Source organism: Phyllostomus hastatus, unplaced genomic scaffold (genome assembly GCF_019186645.2).
Source record: "Phyllostomus hastatus isolate PE091 unplaced genomic scaffold, TTU_PhHast_1.1 phas_contig_86, whole genome shotgun sequence".
Taxonomy (NCBI): Eukaryota; Metazoa; Chordata; class Mammalia; order Chiroptera; family Phyllostomidae; genus Phyllostomus; species Phyllostomus hastatus.
Genome location: NW_025333977.1, coordinates 81,165,958 through 81,189,287, shown reverse-complemented (window position 1 = coordinate 81,189,287; position 23,330 = coordinate 81,165,958). Strand labels below are relative to the sequence as shown.

General features: G+C 48.0%; 1 protein-coding gene across 6 annotated transcripts in view; it reads right to left on the bottom strand.

The window, feature by feature from the left end:
* Positions 1–23,330, bottom strand: part of BOC (BOC cell adhesion associated, oncogene regulated) — a 72,264-nt gene that overhangs the window by 25,205 nt on the left and 23,729 nt on the right. For 5 of the 6 annotated variants that reach the window (XM_045851734.1, XM_045851733.1, XM_045851739.1 and 2 more), the window contains 3 exons: positions 12,174–12,345; positions 10,692–10,870; positions 9,752–10,030 (listed from right to left, as the gene is read on the bottom strand). In XM_045851734.1, coding sequence (XP_045707690.1) covers positions 9,752–10,030; positions 10,692–10,776 — 364 coding nt within the window. In that variant the 5' untranslated portion in view covers positions 10,777–10,870; positions 12,174–12,345. Of the gene's footprint in view, positions 1–9,751; positions 10,031–10,691; positions 10,871–12,173; positions 12,346–13,878; positions 14,023–23,330 lie in introns of all 6 variants that reach the window. The other variant, XM_045851736.1, reaches the window with a different exon arrangement.

Genomic DNA, 23,330 nt, shown 5'->3' with positions numbered 1-23,330 from the left:
GCCAGGCCCTGTATAGAGCAGTGCGGTCACAGAAATGAACGGTCACGTTTCTGCCTCCAGGCAATGAGGCCATGGTGGGATCAAAATACACCCCACATGACAGTAAGGAAGCTGGGAAGAAGAGACCCTACTCCAGACACTGGAGGAGTTGAAGGGGTCAAGAAAAGATTCCTAGAGATTCCTAGAGATTCCAAGTATCGAGAAGATACTTGAGTCTTGAAAACTGAGAAGGAACTCGTTAAACCAAGGGAGGTAGGAACTTTCTGGGGAAGTGAGTGGAGAGGAAGATGCTGTAGGCAGATGGGGCACCACTCCAAGAACAAGGGGCAAGCACCAGAGGAACTGAGAACACCGCCGAGTTCTCTGGGGTTGGAGTGGAGGGCGGGGCTCGGAGACAGGCTTACGCTCACCTTGCTGCAGGCTGAGCCTCAATCTGATTCCCGGAATCTTCAAAGGTTTTTAGTGGAAGAGGAGCACAGTCACTCAAAATTAAACACAATTTTCCCCATAGGAAAAAAAGTGCTGTGGTTTTCCCTCAGCAAGATTTTTTTTGTTTTTAGGGGGGTTTTTTTGCTTACATATTTTTCCCTCACTATTAAGAAATGGTTCTTTATCTTAGAAGTGAACATTTGTTGTGTTTACAGGACAGACTCACGGTTCTTTTGTTCTCAGGGTTCTTACCAGATCCTAAAAATGGCTGATACTCTAAAAACAAGATCAAAGTGGAAATCCCTAAACTTTTCTACACACAGAAAAGGAAGAGCCAAGGGACTCACTTGCTCTCTTAATGCTTTCTTGTATAGATTTTATTTATTTATTTATTTAGAGAGAGGGGGGCGGGAGGGAGAAAGAGAGGGAGAGAAATATATATGTACGAGAGAAACATCGATTGGTTGCCCCTCGCACACCCCCAGCTGAGGACCTGGCCTGCAACCCAAGCTTGCGCCCTGACCAGGAATGAACTGGTGACCTTTCAGTTCACAGGCCAGTGCTCAATCCAGAGTTACACTGGCCAGAACCGATTCTTTCTTTTTCATTTTAAAGAAATCCTCTTGGTACTGTCTAGTGTGGCTTAGTTGGTTGGCCATCTCCTGCAAGGTGAAAGGTCACCAGTTCAATCCTGGTCAGGTCACATGCCTGAGTTGTGAGTTTGGTCCCCGGTCTGGTCCCCGGTTTAAGGCAACTGATCAATGTTTCCCTCTCACATCAATGTTCCTCTCCCTTTCTTTCTCTTCCTAAATATAAATGGATAAAAGATTTTTTAAAATTCGTCTTGCATAATGTTTCCTGAAGGATTGCAGTGATTTAAAGCAAGCTAATTACAGCAGTTACCCTCGCCCCTTATTCATGAAGGATACGTTCCAAGCCCGGATCGCCAGCGGATGCCTGAAACCTTGGACAGTACCGAACCCTACACACTCTACACAGTCACGTGAGGCACAGTGATGTTTTGATCGATAGGTTGCATATGTGATAGGTTGCATATATGATCCCTTAAGATTTTAATGGAGCTGAAAAATTCCTGTCGCCTAGTGACACTGTAGCTGTCATAATGTCAGCACAATGCACTACTTGTGTGCTTGTGGTGATGCCGGTGTAAACAAACCTACTGCGCTGCCAGTCCCATAAAAGCATCGTCCGTACAATTATATTAGTGCATAACACCTGACGATAGTGATAAATGACTGTTACAGGCTTATGTATTTACTATATTTTTATTGTTAGAGTGTAGTTTTTACTTATAAAAAAGTTTGCTGTAAACAGTATGCAGTGTTATGCCAGCAGCACCCTCAGGCATCTCTGATTGCATCATTTTCTCTCGAGCTTGATTTAACCTCATACTGCTTTGCAGAGTAACACACTACACGGTTTTGTAGCCTAGGCGCAACAGGCCTTGTTGTGCAGTGGGCTGTCCCATCTAGGTTTGCGTAAGTACAGTCTGCAACGTTTGGACAACAATGAACTCGGCCGACAACACACTTCTCAGCACGCATCCCTGTCACTGCGCGGCACGCGGCTGTATGCACGCACTTGTGAAAGCTGAGAGGCACACTAGGAGGTTAACAACAATGACTAATAATAAAACAGAACAATTATAACAACATGCTGTAAAATAGTCAGGTAAACGCGGCATTATTAAGCGGAATAAGGGTGACCTGAACAGAAGCACCACAGTACTGCGACAGTTGATCTGAGGACCGAGATGGACACAGCGTGGGTGCACCGGGCAAAGCACCGCTCACAGTGTGGGCGGGGCAGAGTAGAGCAGGACGGCGTGTGCGATTGCATCGTGCTCTCAGAACTGCTCAACTTACAACTTATAGATTATTTACTTCTGGAATTTTTCCATTTACTATTTTCGGACTATAGCTGACCATGGGTGACTAAATCTGTGGAAAGTGAAATCGCTGATAAAAGGGTACTGCTGTGATCCTGCCTTCATCTTCTTACGCAAAAGGCTTCTCAAAGTGTTCTGGCTCACTGCAGCTATAATCCTACTCAACACACTCTATGTTCCTTAGCTTAGAAAATGGACCTGGGATTCTATTTAAGCATGTAGTTATGTGCACAAAAGGCAGACTGAGGAGAAGAGTGGGCTACAGTAAGAGTTCTAAGCGTGTCCTTGGTAGATGTGCCACAGTCTTGAGGTCTTCCTTTGGAAAACATCGACAACTACTAAACAGAGCATCGGAACCCTGGTTGTTTAGGGCAGACAGCTGTTGTCCAGGTGCCCTGAGCAGAGCTTATACCACAGATTTGCCTGGGCACCTGCCCCAGGTCTGATGGGATCAGTTTTGCCAGTGTCGTCTGAATATCAAGAACATTCTTCTGAGTTGGGAATTTCTACTTGTATTTAGGGGAAAACAAAAAGGGTTAATATGACTTTGGCCTAAAACTATAAGCTGTTTCTTAGTCATTTCCTATTTAGATTTCAAGTTGCTTAGCACCTTTTGGGACTAAGCTGTCTCTCAATAATGTTCTTGTCCAACTGGCAAAGTACAAACAAAGTAGTTCAGTTTTAAGCTCAAGCCAGTTCTTTTTCAACTGTGTACCCCCACATGGAGCTGTGTGTCTCTCCTGGCAAAGCAGACCCCATCAGCCTGACCGGCACCTTCAGCCCCAGCTCTCAGCTGCAGACTGCCTTCCCCTTTGGGGGCAGCTCAGGAAGCCGCCTGTGTTTCCCCCTCCCCCAACACTGCACACTGCTGCTGCCGGCCCTTGATCCCAAAGCAAAGGGCTTGCACAGGTTTCTCTGAGCCATCCAAGCCAACAAGTGTTTTTCCAATTTGCAATGATTCCTTGTTTTGGTGTTGGAAAAAACACTGCAAGGTTCTTTTTATTTTCTTAATCACAAAATGTACATTCCCAATGGGAAAAGAGATGAGAAACAGTGGGAAGTGGGGGTTGGGAATGGAGTGGGGAATAGGAGGGGTAGCAAGAAAGACAACCAGCTGGCGGTTAGATTTGGGATCTGTTTGAACTCACCATGGAAATACCGCACTGGAAAGTCAGCTCACATGCATCTGCCCGGTGCTGGAAACTGCGCTGGGCTTAAGTCTAAGTACACGATGCTGACAGCTGGATTTAGTTGTTGAAGGTCTGAGGAAGGTATGTGAGGACTCAAAAAATTCAAGATAAAGGTTGTCTCCCACACATTCTTCAAGCTCCACTTTGGGTCTTCCTCTCCCTCCTCCCGCCCCCCAGTGAATCACCACTGCTAGCCTGAGTTCCCCCTAAAATCTGTTTATGTCTCTGTGAGGCCACTCATGGGTCTGGCTTGCTCTGTGGCTCACACGTTCCTGCAGCCCATCTTCTCCGTATCTACTAAGAGATCCTCCACAGTGGGGACGAGGTCTCACTGTTCTCCCAGGAATTCTAAACACTCCAATTCTCTGGACACCAATTTCTGAAACGTTCAAATACTGAACCCAGTGCTGGAGAACAGATGGTTTGCTGTTTCCCAGGTGGAACTCATGAATCCCTATGGATTTTGGACTCACCAGCCTCCACAATTATGGGAGCCAATTCTTTTTTTTTTTTAATATAAAAACTCCTGTTTAAAGTTTAGTAAACTCCAGTGTGCCAGGCCTGTTCTCTACAGAGGGCCTAAAATTACACTTCTCTTTTTTTAACCTCACCTGAGGACATTTTAGAGAGACATTGCTTTTAGAGAGAGAAAAAATTATCAATGTCAGAGAAAAACACTGATCAGTTGCCCCAGCCCAGGATCAAACCCACAACCTGTGTATGTGCCCTGACTGGGGGTCAAAGCTGCAACCTTTTGGTTTACAGGACGATGCTCCAAGCAGTTGAGCCACACTGACCAGGGCTGGTAGCAAATTCTTTAAAATAAATCTGTTCCTCTTTCTCCCTGCCTGTCTACATATTTATGTAAACTTGGTTCTGCTTCTCTGTAGAACCCTGACTAGAACAGGGACAAAGGAAGCTAGAGATATTTTAAGAAAGAAATGCTTACAGGGGTCCTTAAGGGCCTGTTCTAATTCAAGGTCAGAGCCTAGAAGACCTTAAGGAAGTATCTGATGGGAATCAGAGCTGTGGGGAGCTGAACAACAGGAGGCATGGCTTCTGTTAGTGGAATTCACCGTCCCGAGGACCAGGGTTGTCTCAGCCTGCCGGTGTAAACCAGTGACCGTCTGGCGGGAAGAACGAGCCGCAGTGGACCAGGAAAGGCATAAACCGGCAGCCCTGTGGGCCCCGGTGACGACAATGCAGTGACACCCGGGGCTGCTCTGAAAGGCAGCTGGGAGATGGGACACAGGGTTGGAGAACAGGTGTACGTGGGCAACAGAGAAATTCACAGGAAGTGGGTTAGTTCTCACTTCCCAATGAGCCCGACCTCTCTCTGGGTCCTGGCCATGACTGGGAGCTTTGCCACCCCTTGAACTCTGTCTTCCAAAGGGCAGTCCCCAGGATGGAGTTGGGCAGCTCAGGGCCGGACACAGGCCCAGAGGCTCCTGCAAGAAAACACTCCACAAATGTTTGTTGACCAAATTGGTGACTGGATGAAGCCTGAAATTTACAAAATGCTTAAAAATATTACCATCACGTATTCTCTCATTTGGTCCTCAAAAAAAAAAAAAAGCCATGAGCGTGCTGTCATGATTATTGTGCTCATTCCACAGTTGTGACAATCTGGGAGATTAGGTGACTTGCTCAGAGCCACATGAACTCAAAGTGTCAGGGTTAAAACTTAAATCCGGTATCTTTTTTTTTTTCCAGTGCCTTGTTTTTTTCCATTATACCAGTTTGGCTCTTCATTGTATTCATGAGTTAAATTGTGGTAACACAGGCCCTTGTCACCTTATGTTCTTTCCTCCCAGGGGAACTCCTTCCTCATCTGTCAGCTGTCTCACCCAATGGCCGATGCAGAGAGAGGATGACTCAGGAGTGTGTGCCGCTCAGAGTGCGGAAAGACCCGCATGGCGGAGTTCCAGGTTCACCCCCCAATAAATCAGCATCAGCTTAAGACGCCACATCGGCTTGAGGACTAAAGTTCCCAGATACAGTATTACTACCCAGTGACCACCTATTTTATTTCCAAAGTCAACTGGAATTGAGGGATGATAGGATAATTGGGAGAATTAATTCAAAACTTTTAGGAAAAATGAAGAATCACATAGGAGTAATTATCTCAATGGCAGCTTACTGGAAGTAAGGGGCGAAACAATGGCTTGTACTTTGAACACCACCTCCGGTGCCCAGCTGTGAGCACCCACTGCGCTGGGCGAGCGCGAGTACTAGGCTGAGTCGGGCCGAGTCGGGGCCAGGAAGAGGGGGCATGGTGTCCATCAGCAGTGTCTGCTGCTGGGTCAGGTGCACAGAGTGGGAACATATGAGCCACGTTTGGCTTCCTGGTCCAACGCTTGTGAACAGAATGGCGAAAGGAATAAAGGAGATCGAAGTCACAAGCATTTCCAAAAGCAAGAATTAGATAAGGAGGTCTAAAGTTAGGCAGTAGCGGCAGGAGAGATTTACCACAAAGTTGAGGCTCAACAGGAAAGCAAAGTCCTCTGCAGAGGAGACTGGGATAGGCACCTCCATAGAACGTGACGACAGCCATTACCCACTTGGCCGGAGCAGCCTGGAGTACAGGGGAGGAGTGCAGAGGTGAGACACTTCGGGTGGTTCAGTTTTATCTGAAGACCAGAAGCTGATGTCGCCAGGAAGGGATGAAGTCTAAGTGCAACCCCCACCCTCCAGCATCAGGGTAAAGAGGTCTGGACCAGGAAAGTTCTGCCGGAGGCCTCTTCTGTACCCTGAATCCTCCAGCTGCGTCCTAGCCCCCATCATCAAAAGAAGTTCATTAAGATGCAGGAGGCACAGTCTCTCCAGGTAGGCCGCTCTGCACATTTTTTTCGTCTGAGGATAAACATCTGAACACATGCACAAGAGGCCCCAGAGGAAAAGGAAGTCTCACATGCTGAGTGTGGGGGTGTACGTGCGTGCGTGCACACCAGCACGCCGCTGCCCAGCCTTGCCTCTAAATGCAGACTATGCCTTTGGTAATCCCTTCTCCTGCTCAGCCTCCCTCGTACACCAGCCAACCAGCAAAACACAGCTCCCATTCTGCTCAGGAATGTGCTTTCGGAAACTTAATCTAACTGCTGAGTCCGGGCCAAATGCCCCATGGCATTAACCCAAAGACAGCACCCCTTTTCCCGCCTCTCCCGCCTGCCCGCTGCCTCCTCCAAGTCTGGAGGCTGCAGTCCCACTCCGCCAGCACTGCACTCTCCAGGACACAGCCCCTCCACGCCCGTCTCCCGATGTCTGTCCCCTCCATGCCTGTCTCCAGAACCTCTCCGTCCTCCTGGTCAGGCCCAAACATTTCACTTCTGATTCACGTCTAAATGACAAGCCAATAGTTCTTGGCTTTCAAACAGGACTCGGTTGGCTCCTGCACAAGCCCCTTCTCTCACTGTGCCTTTTTGTGTTGCAACCAAACCCTTCCCTTTGTCCTCACTGCCAACTGCAGATCCCTTCAAGCACTAGAGAGAGAGGTGGCCAGGAATTTTTTTTTAAATAAAGCTATAAATTGTCTCTCCTCACACAGATACACCTTGAAGTAAAAGGAGGGCTCCAAAATAAATCTTCCACTCTCCAACTCTCCCTTCCTCCAATCAATAAAAGGTGTGGGCTGGCTTCTAATTAGGCCAAATGAACAGTTATGAGTTTCTGAGCCTTCACAGACATGTGCAGACCATTTGCAGATGCACTCTCCTCCTAGATGAGCAGCACTACCCTTCAAAGGCCCAAACTTTGCTAAAAAAGCACATCTTCTTTGTAGTAATGAACAACTGGAAGCAACCTCATTGGCAACAGGAAAGGCGTTCACTACATTATGGTAGAGACACTCGGGGGACATTCTAGGGCCACGAGTAACGATGCTGCTGCTCTGGTGGGGCATGGGGGCAGACTAACCAGAAAGGGGCATGAGGGAGCCTGCTGGACAATGGTTACTTGGAGTGCACACGTGAAAAACACATCGGGTTAGCCCTGGCTGGCGTAGCTCAGTGGATTGAGCGCGGGCTGGGAACCAAAGTGTCCCAGGTTCGATTCCCAGCCAGGGTACATTCCTGGGTTGCAGGCCATAACCCCCAGCAACCGCACATTGATATCTCTCTCTCTCTCTCTCTCTCTCTCCCACTCCCTCCCTTCCCTCCCTAAAAATAAATAAATAAAATATTAAAAAAAAAATTTAAAACTCCTTTAAAAAAAAAAAAGAAAAACACATCGGGTCGTCCACTTAACATTAGCATGCTGCATGTGCTTTACTGGATGCATTTTATACTCAATAAAGAAAATGTAAAAATGGTCAAATGGCCCATGAAAAATGCTTATCATACAGTGTCAAGGGAAGAGAACACGGGTCAAAACTACACACTCAGTAGCACCACTGCAACAGTATGAGCACGTGAGCATGGATACGCACCAGAAGGGTGACTGCAAAATGACAATGGCGGTTGTACGACAACGCGGGCTTAGGAAAAACACTGTTTTCTACACAGTCCAAACTTTCTATAATGTGATTTTAATCATAATTTAAAAATATAGCCCTGGCTGGCGTAGCTCAGTGGATTGAGTGCGGGCTGCGAACCAAAGTGTCGCAGGTTCGATTCCCAGCCAGGGTACATGCCTGGGTTGCAGGTCATGACCCCCAGCAACCGCACATTGATGTTTCTCTCTCTCTCTCTCTCTCTCCCTCCCTACCTCCCTTTCCTCTCTAAAAATAAATAAATAAAATCTTTAAAAATATATATATAAAAGAGGACTATGATGGTAGGAAATGGAGCTCTGACCTTGACCTTTTTAAGAAGGGATGACCTTTCCGCATCCTCCCCCATCCTTACCCAAGTCTCCCGAGTCCCCCACTCACCCCACAAGCACAGCTGCAGGGGAGGGCTCGGCTGTTAGCCTGCCCCCCAGAGGCCCAGCATGCAGAGGGTGCTCCTTCTGCCACAAAGTGGCTCTCATGGCTGGAGGGGCTCCAAGTAGCAGCCCAGACTCAACCTGGCCCCCTGGGGAAAGGGGGCCCCACCCTGCCTTCCTCCCTCCTCTGAGGAAAGGGCAGGGCTGTATCACCGTTTCCATGCAGTGGAGTCCCTCCAGGGATCTGGGAACCAGAGGACAGAGAAGAGTCTTTTCTCCCCGGCTTTCTCACTTCCCCATCTCTCATCACTCTCCTCTCAGGACTCTGGCCTCACAGCCCAGGGACCCTGGCTGACTTTGACAGAGGAGCATTTCAGAAGTCTGCTGCCTTAGGCATGACCCACAACCTAAAGACCACCAACCTCCTGGAGCCACCCCACAGGGAGGGCGATGATGGTGGGGACACAGAAGCCCAAAGCAAGGCTGTCAGAGAGAAGGGGCACCACTAAGTCACAGGGGGACAAGCTCTGAAGATCTCACAGTTTAAATCCAAACACCCTTAGTCTTGGCACGTTTCCCTATGCCCTACACTTTAAGATCCAGGGAAGGGGAGATGATTCTTAGCCCCCTAACTCTAGACTCAGCCTGCAAGGATGGGTGTCAGGACTGCTCTCCAGCCTTCAGAATTTGAGTCAATCAGTTGAGTCTCGTTTGACATATGTACAATGGGTGGAAGATTGGGTAGCGTGTGCGCTGTGCCTGGGCGCCATGGCAGACCAAGTGGTGGTTAGACATGAGAATGGCATGAAGTCCTCTCCTGGCAGCCTCCTTGGACCAAAATGTCACCGAATCCCTTCCTTGTTTCTCTTCTCTTTAGGCCTTTCTCTCACAGTTTCCTTTTCACTGTGTTCCACTCTTTATATTCCAGGCCTTTGTAATACGCTTGCGCCTCACAGGGAATGGGATGGGCAGGCTCTGTTCAGACCATACAGAGCCCTGTAAATGCTCCAACCACAACTGCTGCGCAGAGGACAGAGGGGACAGTGAGCAGCTGGCACGCCCACCTAAAACCACAGAGTGACCATGCAGAAAGACGTGGCAGGGCCCAGCTCTGGCGCCCACAGAAATAGTTCAACCATGTCAAGTTCCCCTCTTTCTAGACACTCACCCCAGACACCCACGTCCCCTACTCAGACAGTGGCATCACAAGGGCATGTGGCCCTCCCACCATTGGGACCGTTGGGCAGCTACCACACTCCAATTTAAAATTTCAATGATCGGGAGCCCTTTTATGGGGAGAAGAGAGGGAATGGGAGAGAAGGGAGACTGCACCGTGGCACAGGAGCAAAGGGACAGCACTCACTGGCTAATGTCACAGTGGCTGGCACGCTGGCCACGGCCCCTGCAGGCATCCGGGCCACACACTGGTACCGTCCCACGGTGCGGTTGTTGAGGGCGGTGATGACGAGGGTCCCACGAGAGATGAGGAAACCCAGAGCATCGTCGGAACCATTCAGCTCCTTCCCGTTCAGGCGCCAGGTGGTGTTCATGCCTGGGGGCTCCACCACACAGCCCAGGATCACAGTTCCTCCGAGCTTCTGGACGGTGGAAGGAGGCTGGACAGTCACCTGAGGGACCTCAACTGGAGAGAGAAGAAGGATACAGCAATGAAGTGACACTCTTAAGAATCCAACAATGGGGCTTTTTGAGAAGCACAGCAACCCAGGCAGCCATTCGGAGCTGAACAACCCGGAGGAGTTGATCTTTCTCTGAAGAACTCGGCTGTGCGCAGGCCCACCCACCAACCTGCCCCTGCGCCCGGACAAGCACTCCGGCTCTGGAGTCGGACACACCTGTGTGTGAGTCCCAGCCCCACGGCTCTGAGCCATGTGACTTTAGCCTTTCTGGGTCTCAGTTTTTTATCTGTAAAATGGGGCTAATAATACTGTCTCAGAGGGTTGTTGTGAAGCTTAGAAACAAGGCAAACTGCCTGCCATAATCTCATATAATAAATGCTCAGTAAAAGGCAGTTATTATTATTATTGCTCCTCCTCCACCTCTGGTATGTACTGGAAATGATTAAAATACCCAGAATAACCCATATGATGTTGTGGAGATCATTTCTCATCTTGTACTACTAAGCATGTCCCTGAAGGCCAGTGGGAATGAAGCATTGTTGGAAATGCGGGGGGAGGAAAGCTTCTGAAAGGGTTCTGGTAGAATGCACACTGCTGCCATTTGACATGGGGGCGAAGTGTCCCCCGAGAGGTGCAGGCTCAGAAAGGGAGGGTGGCAGCACTCACCCAGGTAGGCGAAGCAGCCTGCAGCGGCTAAGAGGAGGCAGGTGAGTACGACCTCAGGCCTCTTTCCTCCCCGAGCTGTCATCATCCCATGCAGCAAGGTGTGTTACAGAGCGTCCGAAGCCCACGTCCCATAAGCCACCAGGGTCACTCACAGAGATCCCGCAGTCCCCTGCACCACTCTGTCGTGAGAGAGAAATGGCTGTGGTGAGAAGGCCTGGGAGGCCCACAGGGAAGCCACAGAGCCTGGCTTTGTCCCCTGACCCCCTTGTTTTCTCATGTAAAAGAAGCTTCTTCTAAGTTAACCCCCACACCTTGGACTAGAGGGTGATTTTACGATGGTAGGGTACCGGCAGCCACAGGACAAGGGGCACAGGGCACAGGGAGATGGTGAATATCTAGCACAGAAGCTAGAAAAAGATGAAGCCATTGTTGCCACTAGTTTGCAGGAGGCCGGACGCACCACTGGTGCAGGCCGTGTGTACGGCACTGCCCTCCTTACAGTGCAGCTGAACCCCTGTTTAGGGGTGTTAGTAATGAGGGAGTCCTGAAGCCTCAGAGGTGCATCGAAGATCTCAGGTTTTGCTTGTCCCCAATCATGTACCTGTATCTCTGTGAACTTTTTGTTTTATTCTTAGAATCAACCCACTGTCCTCAGCTGTGTGTAACCTCCAGCTCCACAAACACAACAAAAGCCACACATCAGCCAAGGCCCCCACCTTCTCTCTCCCCTGCTGCAGGAATTCTGCCATTTTTTTAATTCTACAAAATGTGCACTCTTGACGACAGACCATGTGGCCTCCCTGCCCCAGAACAACATTCCTCTGGGGCCCTCGACCTGACCCCGCTGCACCTCCAGCCCCGGCTGACCTGCCTCAGCTCCCAGCTACCCTCTTGCTGACTGCCACAGTATTCTTTAAGCTTCCTTTAAGCCACAACACTTAAAAGATTCATCAAAATCACCGAGAGACAAGTGTGCACTGTAATGCACAGTTCTGTCTCAGCTGAAACCAAGATTTGTCTTCCATGCTTTTCACTGCTGTGCTTAGAGACATGGGGCCAGTGAGGAAAGTGTGCAACATGCCCACTGGGCAGGGAGGCAGCCGAGTGAGCTTCAGGGACAGCGAAGGCAACATGCCGACAGTCCACGCAGTGGATGCACTGTCCTGAATGATGCACAGGTGTCAATATTAATAGTAATTTGCAGGAGGGTGACATACATTCAAACTGTTAACTCTTCTGGACCAGTTATCTAACCAGTGACTCTTTCAAAGACTTACAGTCACCACTGAAAAGTCAGGAGGAGTAGTTAAACTACGCAACTGAGTGCTGCGTGGTGCTCACCAGTCTCTGAAGTTCCGGCTACCTGCAGGACCGCTGCTGACGTGGGGGGATGAGGGCGGGGCTTCAGGGCTCTAGCTTTGTGCTAGGGGCTTGCCTAAACCTCTGGCTTCTCCGAGCTCCGTTGGCCCTTTGGCTTTTTACCTGGCTGCCGAGAGACGAGAGGGCCACATTCACTCTGGCCAGCAAGCACCCTCCACACCAGGTCGAGGACCGGCCTGACGGTCAGTCCGTTTTCCAGGAAAGAGTTCTTGTCCTTCGATTTTTAACCCCTCCCTCTGCCTGTGTCTTCAATGTCAGAGACTCCGCCGCCACTCTGGGAAAGGACAAGGGGACATTTTCTATAAAAGGTGAAAGAGAAACTTCAAAGAAGCTTTTCAAAAGTTCTTTCTTGACAAGTTAGCATATTTTCCTCTTAGTATAGAGAGGTTTTGCACTTTTGGGGGCAATCCAGTAAATCAGTGGGTCATGTTAGTAGCAAAGTGAAATAAAGGAAATCTGCCAAGGATGTGAGGGTGGCTGGGAAGGGCTGGAGGCTGGGTGTTTGGCGTGGCAGTAGGACAGGCTCCTACCGCTACAGGTTTCTCGCTAAGCTCTTATGGAGGAGGTATTCTTCTAGTCTTCATAAAACCCGGTTAGGTGGGGGCTGCTAGCCCCATCTCCCAGGTGAGAATGTTGGGGGCTGATAACGTGCTCTAGCTCGAGTAACTGCAGACCTGGAATGGAACCCTCGTTGGGCTCATTCCAAAGCTCTGGGCTTTTAACCACAATAGCAGCCTTTTCACACATTTTCTATCAGTGCTCTGCACCCAGTGGGTGCCTGGCAGAGTTGCACTATGGGTAATGTGGAACAGTGAGGAATTTTAACAGTGATTTCTAGGAAAAAAGTTCATTAACATGTGTATAAACCAATACCAAAAAGCAAGCTTTTGGTGTCCCCTCAATTTTCCAGATACTTGTTTTAACTGTCTACTTTCCCCCAAGTGAAATAACATCTATCTAGAATACTGCATGGATTACCAATTACAGGAATTTAGGGAACTTGAGTGTTCATGATGCCCTCCAGTTTCCCCAAGTTCTTAAGGAGTCTGTGCACACCTGCTCCTTTCCAGCCCCAAGGAAGGAAGAAAAGAGGGAAGTAAAGGAGGAAGGGAGGGAGGGAGGGAGGGAGGAAGGGAGGGACCTGGGAGGCAGAGAGGCAGGGAGACAGAAAATGAATACACAGTAATAAAGGGCGAAAAAGAATACCAGCAGACAGAGGGACAGGAGGGCTGTTTCTTATCTGAGCACAGGGTGGCTGCAGAGGTGTTTGGGTTGTAAAGTCCACAAAGGTTTTACTGAGGAAATTCAGCTCCGACCCCCTCCTGCTTAACAAGGACCAGCCAAACAATTCCTGTTACTTCTGCAGCCTCGGTAATTTATAAGGTTCAAAATGGAAACAGACCCCACTGCTGCTGCCTGCCACCATCCTGCTTTTAAAAGCAACCAGGAGAAAAGAATGTAGCTGGGGAGGGAGAGAGAGTGAGAGGAAGCAGGTCCCCAAAGCAGGAGAGAGGAGTTAACTCATTAATTCCCACAACAAACTTATGAGCAGGTACCATTCAGTGACCCCAGCACAGGACACTGTGAGGTTTCCTCCACCAATGAGGAGTGTGACAAACACATGAGGCTGGGCGGGGGTCCCTGTGGCTGTGACGCACCTCATTGAACAGCTGGGTGACTAGTTACCTCCTGGACCGAGTCACCCAGGGAATTTGGTCTAGAAAGATAACTCCATAGATACAGATTTCTGAGCACTTTGCTTTGATGATTTAGAAAAAAAAGAGCAAGTAAGGCTAAACCGGAGTACCACGGGCAGTGTGACTGTGCCGCATCGTGAAATGAACAGGTCCAAGTTCAAAGTCGGGTGAAAGCATCATCAGGAAGTCCTGTCACTTTTCTCAGCAATGCAAAGTATGTCCATTTTCTTTCTCATTTCAAAGATTCTTACTTTCTATGCATTTTCTCAGAAAAAGAAGAGAGGTCACAAAAAAAAAGAGAGAGAAAGAAAAATGAATGCTTAACATCAATTCCTGAGGTCTAGCTTCTTGCTTTTTAAAGAGCTATTTGGACATGAAACATAAGACCTGTCTGAAAATTCTAACTGCTGACATACATGTTCCCACTGAAATAATCACCAAGCAGACATTTTTGAACCTTTCCAGAAACAACAACAACAGAATATACTTCTGAGGTTGAGAACAAGCATGAGAAATTATAGCCTCTGTATTTATTTTGCCAGAAAATTACAAACAACTGAGAGTTGGCCATCGGCAGGGGATGGCCAGCTCCAATGTCCCCCAAGAGGGCGGCTGACTGGCTGGAGCAAAAGTGAGAGAGACAAGGGCCCCAGGTCACGCGGATCCCCTGGGCCCCTGCCGCTCCCTCAGAAGGGCAGTCTCCATGATCTAAAACACACAACACACCCTTCAGATGGCCTATGACCATAGGAAATTCGAAGCATAAAAAGCAGAGCTGAATAGGAGAGCGTGTGATCTAGCAGAGAGCATAGAAAAGACTTTTTAAAAACATTCAGTGGCAAGAAGCAGAGCTGGCAAATCTTTGTTCCATTGGTTGGGAGGGGCTAGCCCATAAGAAAAGAAGTATTTCTAACCCTACATGACATTCTTCACGTTTCCGATTCTGTAGAGTGAAATTCACCCTTCCCAACTACCTTTGAAGGTGGAGAGGAGCGTTCCCCCCAAAAGGCAGTGCCAGGTGGCGGAGGGAGTGCTGGCTGCCCCGGCCTCAAGGAAGAGGGCAGTGAACCCCTCACAGGGCAGTGGCCCTGGGGGAGACAGTGGTGAAGCAAGTGAATTTCATTCTCGGAGGGCTGAATGTGCGAGTTGAGACAAATTTAAGAGAGGGATTGAAAAGGTCATTTTTACTTAAAAAGTTGTACCCAGAGACCTAATTAAAGGCAAGCCTCTTAAATTAGGAGGGACCCTTAGAGAAAATAAAATAATATCTTAGAATAATGCCTAATGGGTATTGAGTGTTATCAATGAGAAAAGAGAGTGATTTGCAGAAGGTCTTCCAGCTAATCAAGAAGGGAGACTTTGGGGTACAAGTTGGGTCTGACTCCTAGTCCAGCGCTCTTTCCACGGTCCTGACACTGCCTCCCAGGGGTCGGGTTACCCAGCTGCTAGAAACTTTTAGAACTCAGTTTGCAGTGTTTTTTATTACTATCTTGTGCATAAAAATAATGTTACCTGGATCATTGTCTGTTACAGGAACTTTCTGTATGGTCACTTTCACTCTTTCACCATTTTTACCCTAATCTAACACTAACACTCTCTTGCTGTTCTTCCCCCAAACTCCTCAATGAATTTCCTGCCATGATGAAGACATTCTATATTCATGCTGTCCAAAATGCTGGGTAGTCACTAGCTACTTGTGGCTATTAAATCCTTAAACTATAGCTAATGTGTCTGAGGAATTGCCTTTTTAATTTAAATTTAAGTGGCCACATAAGGCTAGTTTTCTAGCTCTTAACTGCCTGGCCCAGAGTGACAGCTCACTTACATTGGACGACACAGTTCTAGACTAGTGTCTAGAACATTGACCCAGACCACTCTGATATCAAACAAGGGAGAATAACTATTGCTTTTATGTTCTTAAGTATGAGCCAGCCTCTAAACAGATGTCTAGCTTATTCTTTATCCAAATTTTGTGTGTGAGTCTTCTTTTTAAAAACTGTGTATTTTCATTTTATTACTATTGGGAAGAAAGAAAATATTACTGCAATCTACTACATATAAGTATACAAGCCACTACTTCATAGAAAATGGATTCAGTCCTGAGAAGCTTAAAGCAAAACGTGGGTCATCAGCCAGCTAGTGCTCAGCAGATGCCCATAAGCTCCTTGTTTCCCAGTCTCCTCCGCCTTTAGCCTAGGGCCATGCACTAGCACCGCCAATGAGGTGGAAGAGAGAAAGTCACAGTGTCCCTTCCAGAGCAAGGCAGTTTAGAGCTAGAGAACTAGAGAGCTGCTTCCACTGCAGCTGCTTCTCCAGTGCCAAGGCAGCACCATCTATGCTGGGAGAAGACATAAACCTTTGTTGCATGAAACCACCGAAGTTTGGGGATTACTCTCATGTTAATGTCTCCCTCTAAAACCTTCACTGATCACCAGTTCAGTCACAAACTCGAAATGGCAAATGAGAGCAGAGCGAGGAGAGTATGTGTTCAGGAAAGGTTTTCTGGATCCAGGGTTTGGAGCTGGGCCTTCTGGAATGTGCATGTGTAAGGAGACAAACGCACTGCAGGAAGGAGGGAACACAGGAATTTGGAAGGGGACACATTGAGCAATTTGGCTGCTGATATTGAGCAGGAGTCTAATTTTTCAGATCTTGCTCTCACGAATAAAACATTGCGGGCAAATATTCCCTATGCATGTGAATGTATTTATAAATTAAATGTGTGTACTGCTGAACTAAAGTGGAAAAAGGAGATAAAAGTGAAACCATATTTTAATGGCTTGTTAATCATGGTTGTTTTGTAATATCATTAAGCTAACACTGGGTGCCTATTTAGGGTTAGGTTCATCACTAACAACACGGATGTAATCTCTTTCAAATAGTCTGTGTGAATGTTAATTATTTTGGGGACTTCTCATCAGATGTGATTCCATCATCATTGTTTTTACTTCCTAATGTGGCCTGACAAGGGTCAGCTCTGCTGTTTTCTCCCTGTCTGCGTGTGCTTGGATTCCAGCACACTCCACAACCCAGTTTCTTTGTAACCATCTCTTTAAGCCACTTGTCCTTTTGTGAGAGGTAATTTAGTTAAAACTAAATAATATAATCTGTAAATCCACTTAACAGAGAACAGGAAAGCTGAGGAGTGAATGAGAGGCAGAGAGGTCCCACGGCCAAGCCCCCCACGCAGCGGAGACCGCCGGGTGCTGCTGTGGCGTACCACTGCCAGGCACGCGGACTGAGGTGCCTCTGTCACTCCCGATCTTACACACTGGGAAAGCTTCATTTCTCTCCTATTCCTTTTCTAGAAAGAAATAAACATTAAGAGAGTCTCTGATAGTTTCTTCCAGTGTTCCAATGGACGCTGTATTTCCCCTTCAGGAACTTGTGCCCCACTCTGGAGACTATCCTGGGAGAATGAAAGGAGAAAAGGGAGGAATATGAGGATGGGTCCCACAGTGGGAAAGTAGGGAAAAAGAGCTTGAAATACATACCACAGGCAGGTGGGAACTACTGATGGTTTTTGAGAAGGGAATAGATTAGCAAAACCTGGGCTTGTCATTATCACGGAGCCCAATATTTAGAACACACTTCTAACAAACACAAATGGCGGCGGGGTGGGCAGAGGGGCCTGGACACAGCCCCTTGGCTCTGGGGAATCCCCCCCCCCCCAGAGGAAAGGGAAGGCCTAATTTCTTGATTCGCCCACCGGGCACATCTCATCTTCCCCCACCTCCACCACTGGAGGAAGAAGTTACTGAGGAGTCTCCTTTTTTTGTTACACATACCTCTGCCTGAAAATAGCCTCATTTCTTTAAAGAGATTTTTTAAAGAAACCTACTGGGGGTGGGGGAACCACAAACCTTTATTGCTAAACTGGAAAAAAAGAACTGAGAGAAAAGGAAAACCACTTCCTTTCTTCTGCAGCCCTCCTCAATCCCCCACCCCATTCCACATAAATTCAGTTTGACAACCCTGCTAATTGGATAAACGCAGCTCCTACGCTCCTAGAAGGCCATTCCCTTTCCTTTCTTTTTCTTTCTTTTTTTTTTGTTTTGTTTTTGGAGGGCTCAAAACAGGGTGATTGTGCTGTTCTTTAACACGAATTCCATCTGCTTTATTTCTCTCTCCATTCATGCTCCTCTTGAATATTTATGAAGCCTTCCCTCCTGCCTGTCCCCTCTCCATCCCACCTCCACTGCCTTCCCCCCACCCTCCCCCTCCCCACCCTGCCTCCAGCCTCCTCTCCCCTTCTCTCAGAGAGGACAAAAACCTTCCAAATGCCCCCCCTCCCTTGCTTTAGATAAACACAGGCAGTGTCAAGTGTGAGGCATAGGGGGAGGTGGGTAGGGGGTTCAACTGCCAGTCAAGACCCCGGCCTTCAATGAGGCCCAGGGGCCTACCCTAATCTGCTGCATGCTTGCCATATGGGGGCTGTGTTGCCCCGGGAAACACTAACAGGCAGAACGGAGCTTAATAGAGTCCATACTCATTGTAATGCAGTGAGATAGCTCAGGGCACCACTGCCCCTTCCGTGGTTTCATTCTTCTGTTTCCCTCTTCCTTTCTGTTTTTCCTCCCTCTTTCTCTTCTTCTTCCTTTCAAAAGGACCAGGTATGCAGAGAGCAGTAACCTGGAGAGGCCTGGGCTAGCAGAAAGGTCGAATCTGGGGGTTAGGAGTGAGGAAGGTGATGGTGGCATTGGGCTGGGGTTCAGGCTGGAGGGGAGAGGTGAGAGGTGGGAGCTCCCAGGAGAGCAGAGTGGGGTGCACACTGGCTCATGGGAGGGAGCGTGTGGCTCTCTCTATGTGTGTGCAGGTGTGCCGGGCCTCAAGTCTGTGTGTCCGTGGAAGGGAGTGTGGCAGGTGGGCGTGGGCCATCGGGGAGCACAGACACCTTCATGTTTATTCAGCCACCTCTGTTGAGCCGTCCCAGCACCACTCCATACCTACTCCCAGTCAATGTAAGGTCACAAAAGCCAGTGACATCTTCCTCCCCAGGTGTCAGGCCAATGGCCAGTTCCCAGCTCTTCAGTTGCCCTGGGAAGTCACAGGTCAATGAAATGAAACCACTTTAGACTTAAATTCCTGAAGGGGCAGAAGACACACCAGCCTGCGAGGTTGGGGCCCTATTCCTCCTGTGGCTGATGGGCATGGCTGAGGAAGCCATGACAGCTGTGGTCTGCCACAGCCGAGCCATGGGCACATGGGGCCTCTGCATGGAGTGAGTGGGCTGCCCGGCAGATGAAGCCTTGTCATGAGTGGATCTGCCAGAAGTGGGACATGGGGCTCCCTGAGGTCAGAGGTGCTCTTTCCCCAAGCTCAGAAGGGAAAAAGGGCAGAAAATGTGGGAAGGGTGTGGGGCACATTTCCCCCGACTTCTCAGAAAAAGTAAAATTGGTAACTGAGATACTAAAGAACTCCTCAAAGAATAATCAGGTTCCTAAGTTGTGAAACAAAGCTATTCATTCTGTGACTGTAAACATCACAAATTTAAAATCAAGGTAGAAATAAAAGCTATAAAAACATGCATAGACTCTTCCAGTTGAAGTACTAGCAGTGCCCTGGGTGTACTACACACGCATGGTGTCTAGTACATAGGCCGAGCCCAATAGATGGTTTCTGAATGAACACATCATATACATGCTCCTATAGTTTTACTACTGCTGGCCAGGAGCTTGAAACTCTACCCAGCTGATAACTACCATCAGGGTTCAAATGGGTGGCAACGGCTTTAGCAGCAAGATGGTGTCCTGTCTTTGTGACACCAGTATCTGTCACAGAGGCCTTCTGTTATCTGCCGTGTCCTACGCCAAAGCCAGGTAGGCTAAGACGGATGAAACTGCTCAACCCAAGGCAGAGCTGGTCCTTGTTGCGGTTTGGTTTTCGCCTTTCAAACGTGACGTTCTACTTTCCTTGTTTTTTACCTCACGGGGATGCATCATAAATCTGTGGTTCCCCACGCTCAACCCAGGGGGAATCGACTGTAGAAGAGTATATGAAAGTTCTTGTAATTTCTTTGCTTCTCTTTTTATCTGGACGCTTAAGGCTCTATATCCAAACAATCCTGCGGGAGATGGTGCAATGGATTTTCAAGGGCCGGGCACAATTTCAACTCCTGGCTCTAAAATGTAAACAGTATTTTGTTACCTGAAACACCACCCAGAAACCCGCCTCAGCACCCTGCCCATTTATTGGATTGGCCAAAACGTTCATTAGGTTTTCTCCGGATGATGTCTCTAGCAGCACTTAGCTGTCTTTAATTTCATTCGAAACAATTTTGCTAGAATGTATTGTGACAGCTGTCATATCAGCCTGCATTTGAAAAAAAACCTTATCAAAACTGGTGAACTTTTGTGCAGTCATTTTAATATCAAAGATGGAAGAAGATACACAACATTTTCGGAGTACTATGCTTTACTATTTCAAGAAAGGTAAAAATGTAACTGAAATGCAAAAAGATTTGCGCAATGTATGAAGAAGGTGTCAAAAGTGGTTTGTGAAGTTTCTTGGTACTATTGACATTTTGGCCAAGTAATTCTTTTCTGTGGGGCTGTTTCATGCATTGGAAGATGTTTAGCAGCAACCCTGGCCTCTACCCACTAGAAGCCAATAGCGGAGATAGCCAACATACTCAAAATATCCAAGTCAATAAAGTTACTGGTGAAAATGAAAAATGTGTCTATTTTTTGGAAAAAACTAAACAGACTTTTTTTTTGCCAACCCAATACATCCATTAGCGACCCATCAAAGCAGTGATGCCTCTTCCAAACCAGAGCTGACGAAGACAGACAACTGGGCAGGGACTCGCAGGACTGACAGCGCGTACCCTCTCTGCAGAAGGGAGGGGTGTCCCCTCCAACTTCTACTTTTTTATGTACCCCTAGTCCCATCTGTTGTGACGCCAGCATATTGCGTGTGTTAGGAGTCCCCCACAAAGGAGTGGTGGGGACACGGAGCTCCACTGTGAGCCAGTCCTGCAGCAGAGCAGCCAAGAGCTCCCCGGCCTTCCCGGCAGTGAGCACTGTGGTCGGTTATCTGAGCACGGAAGTGGGTGACGTGGTGAAAGCCAGAATGGCCAACTCTTCAGGAAGGCAGGGACAGCTCCTCTGGTCTAGACCAAATGCTTGCCTTTCATTTCGCTGCTCAGAGAATACCCCCTCATGACCTGTTTATAAAAACACACACTTGAACTCATCTACTCCTGTCTTCCCTAAAACTATGTTGATATGCACCTCCCAATCAGCTGCCTAGACTTGGGCTCAATCTTGCCTCTGGCTCTCCCTGATTCCCCACCCCAGGACTGGGTCCGTCCTGGGGACGCTGACTCTGGCATCAGCATCCAGAGAAACACAAGGCCAGCTGCCTGTATCATCAAAAAATCTATAGTAGCCACAATGAAAACACAAGTGAAAATAATTCTAATAATATATTTTAACACAATACATCGAAAATATTATCATTTCAACACAAAATACAAAAATTGGTAATGAGGTATCTTGTATTTTGTTTTATACTAAGTCTTTTAAATGTGGTGTTTGTTTTGTATTCACCACACATCCCAGTTCAGACGAGCCACATTTCAGGGGCTTGGCAGCCACAGAGCTGGTGGCTACTGTGCTGGGCAGCGCAGGTCTGGGGCCCTCAAACTGGCTCCCGGACTCTCCTCGCCCCACCTAGTCAGCCTCCACGTCACCGCCTGCCTTCTCTATACAATATCAAGCTCAATGGCAGTGAATACTGAAGATGGACAGCTCCCATTCACTGAGCAAGCACCTTCCACAAGGCACAATCCACAATTCATTTAATGTGATGCAATTCTCACAATGACCTTGTCAGGTAGGTGTATGATCAACTCATTTTATAAATGAGGAAATTAAAGCTCAGAGTGACTCGATATTTTGTCCAAGGTCACACAGACGGTAAATCAGAGTCAGGATTTGAACCGGGTCCACTTGACTTTAAACCCCTGTCTTTTCCTTCTACCATACGCCCTTAAGTAAATTATGACATAATAATCGAACCATTAAGCAGCCATTAAACTGATAATTATAAAGATCAAGTAGCAACATGAAAAGTGTTTAAAAGATGTTAAGGAAAAACCCATAGATCTCATTTTGCAAAAAGCCTGTAAGCTGTTGACTGAGACCTAGTAAGAATATGAAACAAATAAAAAGCAGCTGATTTGAAAATGTGAAAGAATTATGAGTAAATTTTTCCCCCTTTTGAGGTCAGTCAAAAACAAACAAGCAAACCAGCTAACAGACCCACCTTTGATTACTCCTCGACTAAGCATGATTAAATAAAGTTCAAACTCTTTCCAGGGTCCTCGTAACTGGGCTGGAGCCCACCTTCCCCACGTCTTCCTCCCACAAGCCCTAAAATCTGACAAACGGCATTTTCCCACCTTCCTTCCTTCTACCAGAACCATCGTCTTCTCCTTTTTTCCTCCCATCAGGGGAACTCAGATGCTCCAGGGACTGTTCCTCACCCGTTTCCACAGCGCTTTGCATACCTATGCCAACATTTCCAGTGATTTACGGATTTGATGTTGCGTCTGTCTGTAGTATGCTCTGATCTCTCCCCACTTACCCCAGAAGATAAGCTTCCTGAAGGCCAGGATGTGCCAACCCTGGCAACGAGAAAAGCCTTGGCACGTCGTGCGGGCTCAGCCAACATCTGATGAATGGAAGGGTCTGTTCATGTTAGAAATTTGGGCTGGCGAAGGAATGTTAATCTGACCCGTGGACATACGGGAGGGACACGTAGAGACACTGTTATCAGTGGTGGAACCAGGAAGTGAAGGTCTAGAAGGATATGACTATAACTGTGGCCTTTATTTTTCAAAACCAAATGGCCCCTAGTTGAGTACAGGCAGCCTTGGAGGGAAGGACCGAAGTCAGGGTGCCTGCCGACGCTCCTATGATGTGACGTTTCACCCAAGGACCTTCTTCATTTTCCTTCTCATGTCTTCTCCCAAAACAAGCATGCAACTAAGCTTGACACTGCAGCCACCAGACTGCAGGCAGTCTACTCTAGGATTGTCCCAGGATTAAGGATCAGCTGTCGCCTGACCAGCACGGGCCTGAGCTTGAGATCAGGGCGGAAGGAGGTGGGCAGTGAGTGGCGGGAGATGGAGAAACGAGGAAGCTGTCGAGTGAGAAGGGAAGGATGGGTGCAGGCCTGTGGAGAGAGCAGGGGAGGGTAGGAGGGATGAGAGCAGAGGTGTCAAAAAGGCAACTAAGTGAGCTCCTCCTGTGTTGCAAGCCCAGTGCTGTGGACTTCGTATACATTGTTACTCGTCATCTTCGAGACCCAGGAAGTGTTACTGCCTGAACTTTACAGATAGGGAAAGAGCTTATGAAAACCCTTCTGGATGCTTCACCACGTAAGGATTTGAGGACACAGTTCCATTTTTGTTAAAGACGTAGTTCTGCACTAAGTGACACCGTTGGAACTCAGCAGACCGGGCACTAAACCCCCAAGCCCAGGGTCTGCGTGCGAGCTCTGCCGCTCGCACCTGTGCTGGGAGGCAGCTGCAGGCGAGTTACTGAAGCTGAGCCTC